This window comes from Humulus lupulus, chromosome 6 (genome assembly GCF_963169125.1).
Source record: "Humulus lupulus chromosome 6, drHumLupu1.1, whole genome shotgun sequence".
Lineage (NCBI taxonomy): Eukaryota > Viridiplantae > Streptophyta > Magnoliopsida > Rosales > Cannabaceae > Humulus > Humulus lupulus.
Genome location: NC_084798.1, coordinates 199,263,408 through 199,276,092, shown reverse-complemented (window position 1 = coordinate 199,276,092; position 12,685 = coordinate 199,263,408). Strand labels below are relative to the sequence as shown.

At 38.4% G+C, this 12,685-nt stretch overlaps 1 protein-coding gene and 1 non-coding gene across 2 annotated transcripts; one reads left to right on the top strand and one right to left on the bottom strand.

Moving 5' to 3' along the window:
• Positions 1-9,905: 9,905 nt before the first annotated feature.
• On the bottom strand, positions 9,906-10,011 carry LOC133787548 (small nucleolar RNA R71). The gene has a single exon (XR_009872564.1). It is a non-coding gene; the product is annotated as a small nucleolar RNA R71 (small nucleolar RNA).
• Positions 10,012-10,825: 814 nt separating this feature from the next.
• Positions 10,826-11,809, top strand: LOC133785845 (uncharacterized). Its single transcript, XM_062225062.1, has 2 exons — positions 10,826-10,964; positions 11,079-11,809. Exons 1-2 carry the CDS (start codon positions 10,826-10,828, stop codon positions 11,807-11,809), a joined length of 870 nt encoding a protein of 289 aa, XP_062081046.1.
• Positions 11,810-12,685: the final 876 nt, after the last annotated feature.

The window sequence follows — 12,685 nt, the reverse complement described above, 5'->3', positions numbered from 1 at the left end:
CTCGGTGCCCGGTACTAATTCTATCGTGAAGTCAATTTCCCAAGTCGGCGGCAATCCTGGCAAGTCATCGGGAAATACCTCTGGAAATTCTCTTATGATACGGATGTCTCCAACCTTAAGTGGTGTCTCCTTTACCACATCTGTGATGCTGGCTAAGAACGCTTGACATCCTTTGCCATCATTCTTTGAGCTTTGAGAGATGATACTAACGGGGTGCGTAATCCTGAAGCTTGTCCCATGAAGCATAATTTCTGGCCGTCAGGAGTCTCGAACATCACCTTCTTGTGTTTACAGTCGATGGTTGCGCCATGTCGCGCTAGCCAGTCCATACCTAGTATTACGTCAAATTCCTTGATCACCAATTCTATCAGGTCTCCTTCTAGTTCTACATCCTCAATCTTGATCGATACGCCTCGTACTATCCGTGATGATAGAACTACTTTGCCCGAAGGCAACTCGGTTACAAACCTAGTTCTAAATCTTTCACAAGGTTTGCCTAGTTTTTCTATCATTCCTAATGAGATATACGAATGAGTGGCTCCCAAATCAAATAATACAGAGCATATGTTATTGAGGATAGAAACCTGACCTGTTACCACCTTATTTCTAGCATCAGCCTCTCCGTGGGTTAAGGCAAAAACCCTAGCAGGAACCATCTTGTCGTCCTTCTTCCCTTCTGGCTTGCGCAGAGGACAATCTATTTTACGGTGTCCTTCCTGACCACAGTTAAAACATTCCTTGGTGTTTGCGCGGCATTCTCCAGGATGTTTCTTCTGACACTTAGCACATGGTGGGTATTCCACATAACCCAGCCTATTTCCTCCATTATTTGTCTATGCCCTCTTATCGCTGTCAGATTGCTTGTTATCAAGATGCCTTCTCTTCTGACTGTTACTGTTGTTGCCGGACTGATTGTTGCTATTATTGTTGTAGTTCCGACTAATCTGATGTTGACCCTGCTGTCTAGGCTCAGGCTTACTAGCTTCCTCTTTACTTACATTAGCCTACAACCTCTCTAATTCTATTGTCATTTCTAGAACGTCGGCATACGTAGTATTTCCTGGGTTTGCTAACTTAACCCCAGCTCGATCTTAGGTCGAAGTCCTCTAACAAACTTGTTCACCCTCAGAAAATCAGTTGGAACCATCTCAGATGCGAACTTTGCTAGGCGGTCGAACTGACGAGCATACTCTGCCACTGATAAACTACCTTGCTTTAAGTTGGTGAACTCCTCAACTCTTGAAGTGAGTACAACCAAATTGTAATACTTCTTGTGGAACAGCTCCACAAATCGAGTCCATGTCATGGTTGCAATATCATGCGATTTCTGGACCAAGTCTCACCATATCCTAGCATCCTTCTTGAGTAATGACGAGATGCAGGATATACGGTCTGCATTACTGAGATTCACGTGCGTCAGAATTGGCACCACATTCCTTAGCCACTCTTCAGCCTCAAAGGGGTATGTAGTCCCTTCGAAGCTTGGAGTGTGCTGCTTGCGGATTCTCTCATAAACTGGCTCAATGTGATGTATTGGATACGGCGCATAGTTTGCCACTGGCCATCCCCCATATGGACCAACTTGTTGGGGTGTTGAGGCCATTTGCTGTGGTTGCGGCTGCGGTGGAGGTTGAGGCTGAGCCCGTTGTTGCTGTTACTATAAAAGTTCCTCGACTTGCTGTCGCAGTCTGGTGATCTCCGCAGTGTTGTCAGCTGGCGGTGCCGACGCGTTGCGGCTGGAGCAGCGTTGGAGGCACTTCTGTTGGTGCGCGTAGATCTTCGGAGCGACATCGCAGCAGAGTTCTAACAGTTGAAAGAAACATGTTAGAACTTTACCTAATAGGCTCTAAGGAAAAACTTATTCTAAAACAAACATATCTCAGACCTATTGATTATGACTTCTTATGAAAATTATATAAGTCTTCTTTATTATTAGAATGGGTTTCTATACTTAGAAAAACAAACCATCTTTATTTTATAAGTATGTTTCTATCATCCTATATGACTTAATTCTCAGGCTCGAAACTCATCTTTGTTCCAAAGTTAATCATATTGAGGGAGGGCTGGGATCAGTAAAATCGTTCCCACTACCATGGCCCCCTAACTCTGAATATAGAAACTTGGTTCATTGATTTGTATCCACCCTCACCGAACTTTAGTCATTATTTATTTTATTTATTATTTATTATGATTGAAATAAAAAATCAAACTCATACATGATAACAAAATAACATGATATTAATTTGGAAAAGAGTTTTTCACTAATTACAACCATAAAACAAACAATAAAATTAACTATTCTAAAAATCAGGATCTTCTACATCCGATCCTTCATCTAGCATATTGTCATCTAACTCTTCATAGTCTTCATTATCATGTGCCTCAAAGTGTCCTCGAGGAAGGTTCGTAAAAATCCTATGTTTTTGCTTATTTGTAAACTGAAATTCTGATTTTTCAGTGAACCTAACTAAGAGAAAGTAATATCGCATTGCTGCTGGCAGTTCATCTTCATCATCCATTGTTTCCCATATCTCCTCTAAGGCTGCAATTACGGGATGAAAATCTCTATATAGTCTAATTACTAAAACGTATTGTTCCGTTGCTCTCATCATGATTTGCTTAGACTCTTAAAGGTGACCTATTTCTCTGTGGAACAAAAGCAGTCTCCAAGTGATTCTCTCTAGTGTTCCTATGGTGTTTCTTGGTTTTCTTATTCTCTTTAAAGCCTTAATGGCTCGGATATCCTCATAGGTTAATGCTCCGTTCATACTTAACTAAAAATATAAATGCTAAAATCGTTAGCTATACATATAAGCATAATAACTATAATTTAAATACTTACTTGGCGGTCAGATTCGGAGCTTTGAGTGTGAGTATCGAGGAGGACTTCATGCGAATGAACCGTTGCTCTGATACCATCTGTAATGACCCAAATACTCTAGACTTTGGACCATTAATGACAATTATACATAGACACTAATTTTTAATAAAACTTACAAGCGAAATAATCATAACTTCATTAAAACTTGTAAAACAAATGTTAAACTACATAAAATTTAAAGTAGGATATGGGATCCCATTGTTTTTAAAATAAAAACATAACAGAACTTTGACATAATGAAAACTTAATTAAAACTTATTACAACCAATTGCGGAAAAATACATAGAAAACCATAATTAAAGAGACTTCATCCTCGAATCGAACGCTCGGTCCATCGATTCTATCCCGCCTCAATACACATCCCCAAGCTTCTCCCACCACCAAAGCTATTTTCCTGCACATATAAACATAAAGGAGTGAGCCTAATTCCTAGCAAGGAAAACCTAACATGTAAACCATATACATAAAATTCATAACGCAACATATAATAAAGCATATCATAACATATGTCACACATACTATAATGGCCATTATTACTTGGGGCTCGTAAACTAAACAAGTCATATGCCCATTAGATTTGTGGGGCTTGCTAGCTAAGCAAGTCATATGCCCATAAATTTATTGGGGCTTGTTAGTTATACAAGTCATATGCCCAAGCCTACAACATACATAACATAACACATAAATCATAAGATAACATATAATATCCTATCCTATTTTCCTTACAAAAAATACCGGGATATGAGAATAGGATTGGGACTTTGGAACACTCCTAAAAACCATCAATGAAAGGGTGAGTATACTAAAGAAAAAGGGATGAAAATAATGAAAGAACTATACCATCAGAAATATACTTACCAAGAACCTTATGTTCAAGATCTTATATTTCCTAACCACGAATAAAGAATAAAGTTAGGATGTTGAGTAGAAAACTATAAGAACTTAAGGAAAACAATACCAAAATGAACTAGAGTTTGGAATACCTTGATTGCTTCTATGACCGATCTAAACCTTGAAACAAAATGTGCTATAAACCTTACTTCCCATGTGTTTGGTAAGCTTATAATCCCCAACCCAAGTGTTTAAGCACTCAAAAATAACCTAGCAGCTTGCAGCCTCTGAACTTAGCTTGATGAATGAATAAATGGCTAGGTACTAGGTCCTATTTATAGAGTTCAAGAATGAAAATATCTTCATTTAACTTGAATAAAATAATGGTTTTTTAAGTGAAAAATATTAGAATTATCATTCAGCAGAGGCTGAAGACTCGGTCAGAAAGATGCTGGACTTATCAAGAGGTTAAAGATTAAAATGAGAACGTTTTCAAAAACATTCAAAAATCCATCAAAGGAGCTGATATATCGCCCCTAGTAGGCGATATATCGCCTGGGCCAGTATGCCCGAGGCTTGTCGAGGTGATCGTGCAAAGTTACGTGTTTTTCGTATCCCCATATTGCGATATATCGCCCCCTATAGCTGCAATATATCGGCATACGCTGAATATTTAAACACAAAATTGCACATTTTCAGCTTAATTTGAATTGAGTAAACAGCCTTGACTAAGTCCTCTAACAATTTCAAAGTTGCTAACAGACCCTAGGATATTCAAATATTAATCTTAATAAACTTATTCCTCAAAAATACTTAATTATCATTAAACATACATATGAAAAGTGTTACTATCTTATTGGGTCTATCTAAACCTTATAATATAATAAATATCACCATCAATATCAGTCATATTAATCAAACCTTAGGTTAAAATTAATATTCTCAAACTATAGGTTAAACTTAGAAAATCTACAAGTGTTACTACGAGTGTCCAATTAAATCCCGGTCTGAACCAAAATCCACAGTCATAAAAATACTACTATAATTACTATTATTACTACTATCTAACTAGCTAAGTAAAGTTCTTGGACTCTACACTTCTTAATTGTACATGCCGCAACAAAAGAATATAGGTACAATAACTGATTTTGTCATAGAGGATGGCCGCTTTCTTTACTGTTTCTTCTCTTTTTGAGTTTGTAGAAGGGGATTTACATCATGTCGTCCTGGTAAATGTGTGGACGACACTTTCTTGAAGTCAAGGTATGGTGGCCATAAGATGTGTGTTGTTGCATTGGATGCGAATAACCACATTTATCCAATTGCATTCTCGAATGTGGAAAGTGAGAATCATAATTCTTGGAAGTATTTCATGATGAAATTGAAGGAAGCCATTGGAGTTGTTGATATTTTGACTTTTGTATCAGACAGGCATGCTAGCATTATACATGCTCTTGAGTTGGTCTTCCCTGATGCCTACCACGGTGCATGCTACCATCACTTAAGTATGAATGTAATCGCTAAGTTCAAGACTGATCACTGTCACATGGAGATGTGGAATGCGACATATGCATTTCGGAAGTCAAAATTTCACTGGTTCTTCAACAATATAAAGCAAATGGACCATGCCATAGCTCAATATCTCGAAGATATTGGCTTCGATAAGTGGACTAGTGCTTACATTCCTAGAAATTGATACAATGTAATGACAAGCAATTACGTTGAAAGCTTCAACAACAAAACTAAAGATGCAAGAACCTTCCCAGTCACTACTTTTGTGGAATTCATTCGTTTCACAATTCAATCATGATTTGCTGGGCGCCGAGAGGAGGTAGAGAAGTACACATCCAAATTAGCAACAATACATGAGAAAGATGTCTCAGGCATTGCATATGATGCAAGTTACTTCAAAAGTCCACCCTCTTGGACAGTTTGAATTTCATATGGTAGACTTAGAAGGTGATGGTGAGGTGAATTTGATGACCAAATCATGCTCATGTGGCATGTTTCAAATAATAGGTTACCCTTGTGTTCGTGGTGTGGCTGCAGCCATCCTGCGTGGTGTCAACATTTACTCATTGTGTTCCCCATATTATACTACTAAGATGTGGAGGGAGTCTTACAAAGAAAAATCTACCCAACTGGCAACGAGGAAGATTGGGAAGTTCCCTAGAACATAGAGAAAATGCAAGTTATGGTTCCCGTTGAGAAACAGCCAGTTGGTCGGGCGAAGAAGAAAAATGTGGGAAGAAGGAAGACAAACCACACTCCATATTGAATGGCAAAATCATTCACAAAGAGCGCAAGTGTAGTATGTGTGGTGGTCTTGGCCACAACAAGGCTACATGTAAAGCTAGGCTATAAACTTTTTTTCCCATTTGGATTTTTTGTATTAATAATTAGCTTGTTTTCCTTTCTTTTTTCTAATATTTTTTTAAAAGTTATGTTAGGCTTGATGTAAACCCAATGAGCTCGATTGTAGCACGACATGAACTCGATATTAGCTCGATATGAACTCAATGATATGGTTGTTAACTTAGCTTCGAAACTGACTTCAAATCTTAGCTCGATGATTGCTCGATAAAGGTTCGATAACAACTCAATAATGATGATGAAAATGATATTGCTCGATTATAGCTCGATATTAGTTCAATAATGGTTCGATATGGCTCGATATTAGTTCGATAACAGCTAGATAATGGATATGAAAATAATATTGCTAGATTAAAGCTCGATATTAATTCGATATTGTTCGATAATAGTTCAATATTGTTCGATATAGCTCGATAAAAGCCATATGAAAGTTACAAATAAATGTGAACAACCAAACCCAAAAAAAAATTGCACATGTAAAGACCCTGTATATATACAATCATCAAGGTAACAAATTTTGATACCACAAGTCTGTTGTCCACTTGTTCCTGAACACCTCTATATTTTCATCGTAGATGGTTTCCAATGAAAGGCTGACAATGAGATTCTCAATATGCTTGACAACATACACACCACAATCTCCACTATAAAAAAATATATAAACATTAAGTGTACAATACTATAATTTTACTTAGAAACAAATATATTATAAAGATGATGTTTTTAACCTTCTCTTTGACTGAGTGAGCTTGTGTTTCTGTTTCCGATGCCATACGAATTGATGCGACCTCTTTTCTGCTGCAAGAATCTTCAACATCAAGCTATCAGTGAACGGTTTACTCTACATCAATAGAGAAGGAAACAACAAGCACCATGAATTCATAATTTCCTCCATCTTTGTGTCACTAATCACCGAGATGTCAGAATCATAAACTGTGAGAGCCCAACTAGAATTAGAAGCCTCAATGGCAAACCAATGTTGTTGTTCATAGTTCTGGCACCAATATACATCCTCAACTCCTCCCCAAGATGCAAGAAACTGCAGCTTGATGCCGATCAACATGGACATAACGTCAGAATCCCACATGTACTTTGTTTTGTCAGCACTTTTCTTGTATTGATCATATCGGGCAGGTATCACTTGTGAGAAATAAATGTTCATCACAACAACATTCTAGCGATATGTCGTGGGAAAATACTTGCGACGCATAGGAAGCATGTGTTGTGCCTCATCAATATGATACAAAGAGAGTATGATATAAAAACTTAGCAAAGACCAGCAGAAGTGGGTGAAAAATAGTGCAGAAATGAATAAATTGAGTTATAATCAAGCCCTATCGAGCTTATGTCGAGATAAACATCGAGCTAATCAAGTCCATATCTAGCTAATTTCAAACAGTATACAACAGCTAAAGCATGTAACTATCGAGTCATATCGAGCTACTATCAAGCCCTTATACCCCTCATTGAGATCCTATCGAGCTCCAATCGAGCTAACCTCAAACAGTAAACAATACGTAGTCAATACCCTTCCAATCGAGCTTCTATCAAGCTCCCATCAAGACCTATTGATCCAATATACCCCCCCCCCCATCGATCTCCTATTGATCCTATATAACCCCCCCCCCCCCAATCGAGCTCCCATCGAGCCTTATCTATCCAATATACCTCCCATCGAGTTCCTATCGATCCTATATACCTGATAACTCTATAATATAGAGTTATTTATTTGACTTTTAAACCTAATTATTCATAAAAAGAGTGATGATTTTGGTGTTTGTTTGTTAATTTTAAGTTGTTATTTATCTTTATAATTAGTTGATCTAATATTGGAGTCTTGTAATGTTTTGGGTTTAAATTGAAATTAAATGACTAATCTTGTTCTAGTTTTCTGTGAAAAAAGGGAATCAAGCTATCCATGGAAGGATTGAAGAAGAAAAATTAGAAGTTTGGTTTGGAAGAAAAAGTTGAAATTTTCCAGATTGCTAAAATTCATGCTGCAGCATGCTAGAGCTCACTTGCTGGCGTGGATAATTAAAGCCAGCTATGTCATTTTCTATTAATTCGTGCCAAGGTGGCAGAGGTCCAGCAGTGAAGCCAGCTGGAGTGTTTTGGATAGAAAGGTGGTCCAAATTAGTGGGCCTAAGGGGAGAAAATGAGAGTACCAGCCGTATCTGGTAGTGGAGCAGCCATTGGAGAGTGATCATAGAGAAAAGTACAGGGAATGAAAAGAAGAAAAAAGAGAAGTATAACCATTGAAGGAGAAAAAAAAGAAGGACAAGGAGGATTCAAACATCATCAATATTGGATTTGTCTCCATTATTTCTTCTTTAATTTTGTATTTTCTAATTTTAATTAGCTACTCTAGTACCCATGGATATCAATTCTCTGTGTTGGATTTTGGATACTAATTTAGCTATGAGCTAAGCTTTTTGAGACTTGAATGGTTAAAGAACCCTATGTCATAGTTATTAAAGTTTAAATGCATATTTACGTAAATTTACCATTGTTCATTCAAGTGTTGTTCATGATTATTGTTTGTTGTTGTTTGGCCAACAATGGCAGATTATTAAGCTAGATTTAATTTTGGAAAGGTTGAATGTAGAAGTTTGTACTTGAATCATGCAGGAGCATAACCATTGTTAGGTTGTTCTTAGTGAGTAGAATAGGAGTATTTTACTGACCTTGCATAACTTCTGAGAATTGGTGCTGTTATTTGTGTTCTTAAGTCTGATTTGATATAGGAATATATTTGATTGGGTGGTAGAACTATATTCATGAGTTTTGGAAAAATCTGGTGAGCATATTGAGAATTCTAGTTAACTCTAGTGCGATTTCTAAATGTAATTCTATAGCATTCTGGGCAGTTTTTGACATAGGGGGATTTAGCTATTCAAGTCCCATTTCTCCATTGATAATTCTTCTTGCTGTTATTTCTCTAGAACTTGTGGTTAATTTTAAGCATATTGTAATTTCTTTCATTTTATTTTAGTTTGAACAACCACTTAATTCAGTTTCTTAAATTTCTAAGTTGTAATTAATTGGTGTTTACATTGAACTTTTTAATACCAATCCCTGTGGAGATGATTCACTTATCATTATATTACTTGTGTTGGACTGTGTACACTTGCACATATAATTTTCACAACAAGTTTTTGGCGCCGTTGCCGGGGATTGAAATTAAAAATTTGTGTAATATCGATTATTTTGCAATTTATTTTTCTGTGTTGTTCTAATCTTGTTTGCTCGGTTTTGTGAATTTTCAGGAATACTCTAGTGCATGAACGAGTAAGAAGACCTTGAACTAGCTCCTATTGACCCCGAAATTGAACACACTTTTAGAAGAAGAAGGGAACAAAGGGGTCAAAATTGTTCAATATGGCTGATGAGATTGAAGGGGTTGGGGATGCCCATAATATTGCTAACGCCATTGCCTTGGCCAATGGTAGAGAGAGGGCCATAAGGGATTATGCTGCCTCTATGTTTAATGAGCTCAATCCGAGCATTGTGAGGCCCGATATCCAAGCAGCCCAATTCGAGTTAAAGCCAGTCATGTTCCAAAAGCTCCAAACGGTTGGTCAATTTAGTGGGCTGCCAACGGAAGATCCTCATCTCCACCTTCGTTCATTTTCAGAAGTGAGCGATTCTTTCAAGCTACAAGGAGTAAGTGAAGAGGCCCTAAGGTTGAAGCTATTCCCATTCTCTTTGAGGGATCGAGCTAGAGCTTGGCTCAACACCCTTCCTCCTAACTCGGTGACTACATGGAATGAGTTGGCTGAAAAATTCTTGATGAAGTACTTTCCTCCTACCAAGAATGTCAAGTTTCGCAATGAAATCATGTCTTTACAGCAGCTAGAAGATGAATCCTTTTGTGAAGCTTGGGAGAGATTTAAAGAATTGTTGAGGAAGTGTCCGCACCACGGGATTCCGCATTGTATACAAATGGAAACATTCTATAATGGGCGTAATTCTTCCACTCGCATGGTGTTGGATGCTTCAGCTAATGGGGCTATTCTCTCTAAGTCCTACAATGAAGCCTATGAGATTTTGGAAAGGATTGCTAACAACAATTATCAATGGTCCAATGCTAGAGCCTCAACAAGTCAAAAAGTAGAGGGTGTACATGAAGTGGATGCATTGACCTCTTTGACCGCTCAAGTTTCATCAATGAATAACCATCTCAAGAACATGAGTTTGGGGGGAATGGTACAACCAGCTGTTATGGGACAAGCTTCCAATGTGTCTTGTGTCTATTGTGGAGATGGACACACTTTTGAGAGTTGTCCTTCAAATCCTGCCTCGGTTTGCTATGTGGGGAATCAAAATGCCAACCGTAACAACCCATATTCAAACTCTTACAATCCGGGGTGGAGGCAACATCCTAATTTCTCATGGGGGGGTCAAGGAGCTAGTTCAAGTGGAGCACCAATGCAAGGCAAGCCAACATATCCGTCGAGGTTTTCTCAACAACCACCAAGAGTGCAACAACCTCCTTCGCCTCAAGTATCTCAATCAAGCTCTTTGGAGAGTTTAATGAAAGAATATATGGCCAAGAATGATGTTGTGATTCAGAGCCAAGCAGCCTCCTTGAGAAACCTTGAGATTCAAATGGGGCAATTGGCTACTGAATTGAGGAATAGGCCGCAAGGCACCTTGCCTAGTGACACCGAAAATCCAAGGAGGGATGGCAAAGAGCAGTGCAAAGTGGTGACTTTGAGGAATGGGAAAATCTGGAGTTAAATGGGGAGAAAGATAAGCGAAAAAAATGAGCCCACTTCAATCCAAATTGGTGAAGAAAAGAGTGAAAAGTCAGCAAGTTCAGCTGCTGAATTTACCCAGAATGCTACAGCATCCGTTCAGCAATATGCGGCAGAAAAGTGTTTGAGCAAGCCACCTCCACCATTTCCTCAAAGATTTCAAAAATAGCAACAAGATGGCCAATTCCGAAGGTTCTTAGACGTTTTGAAGCAACTCCATATCAATATACCACTAGTGGAGGCCTCGGAGCAAATGCCAAATTATGTAAAGTTTTTTAAGGACATTTTGACTAAGAAAAGGAGACTTGGTGAGTTTGAAACGGTGGCCTTGACAGAAGGTTGTAGTGCCATGTTGAAGAGTAAAATTCCTCCTAAGTTGAAGGATCCGGGTAGCTTTACAATTCCTTGTTCAATTGGTGGAAGAGATGTGAGTAGAGCTATATGTGATTTGGGAGCTAGTATTAACTTAATGCCTATATCTATTTTCAAGAAGTTGGGAATTGGAGAAGCAAGGCCAACAACCATCACTTTGCAATTGGCAGATCGTTCTATGGCTCACCTGGAAGGAAAAATTGAAGATGTTCTAGTGCAAGTTGATAAGTTCATTTTCCTGGCCGATTTTATAATTCTTGACTATGAGGCGGATAGAGATGTTCCTATTATTTTGGGTAGGCCATTTCTAGTTACCGGGAGGACTTTAATTGATGTGCAAAAAGGAGAGCTTACTATGAGGGTGAATGACCAACAAGTGACTTTTAATGTGTTCAATGCTATGAAGTTTCTGAATGAGATTGAGGAATGCTCTCGGTTGAGTGTAATTGAGTCACTGGTAGCTGAAAAGTTCCACAAAGAAGTTTTTAAAGATGGAATGGGGGTGAGTTCACTTGAAGATCTTGGAGCCATAAGTGAAGAGGAGGAAACCCAAGTTACATGGGTAGAATTACAGCAGCCCTTTACCAAATTTTGAAGGCCTTTTGAGTCCTAGACTTGTCGGAAGGGAATTTCAAGCCTCCTAAGCCCTCTATTCAAGAGCCACCAAAGTTAGAATTGAAGCCCTTGCCTAGTCACTTGAAGTATGCTTATTTGGGACTTTGCTCGTGATTATTTCAACGGTGTTAGGAGCTGAATATGAACGTTTGTTGCTTGATGTGTTGAAGAAATACACAAGAGCTATTGGTTGGACCATGGCGGATATCAAGGGTATACGTCCTTCATTTTGTATGCATAAAATTATGTTGGAAGATTGCTGTAATAATTCTGTTGAGCAGCAGCGAAGGCTTAACCCTATCATGAAGGAAGTTGTGAGAAAAGAGATAATTAAATGGCTCAATTATGGAATTGTTTACCCAATTTCGGATAGTTCTTGGGTCAGCCCGATTCAGTGTGTTCCTAAAAAAGGTGGAGTCACAGTGGTGGCTAATGAAAATAATGAGTTGATTCCCACAAGAACAGTGACTAGGTGGCGTGTTTGTATGGACTATCAAAAGCTGAATAAGGCCACACGGAAGGACCATTTCCCGCTGCCATTCATTGATCAAATGCTTGATCGGTTGGCGGGAAAGGAGTTTTATTGTTTTCTTGACGGGTATTCAGGCTATAATCAGATTTCTATTGCTCTGGAGGACCAAGAGAAGACTACATTCACTTGTCCCTATGGCACCTTTGCCTTTAGAAGGATGCCATTTGGGTTGTGCAATGCTCCTGCCACCTTCCAACGTTGTATGATGGCAATTTTTTCAGATATGGTGGAAAAGTCTCTTGAAGTCTTCATGGATGATTTTTCCATATTTGGTGAGTCATTTGACACTTGTTTGGATAACTTGGAGAAAGTCTTGGCAAGATG

Coding starts and splice junctions, on each gene's coding strand:
- LOC133785845 (XM_062225062.1), top strand. CDS start 10,826: ATGGGGAGAAAGATAAGCGAAAAAAATGAGCCCACTTCAATCCAAATT. Junction 10,965..11,078: donor GCAATATGCGGCAGAAAAGT/GTTTGAGCAAGC, acceptor ATATACCACTAG/TGGAGGCCTCGGAGCAAATG.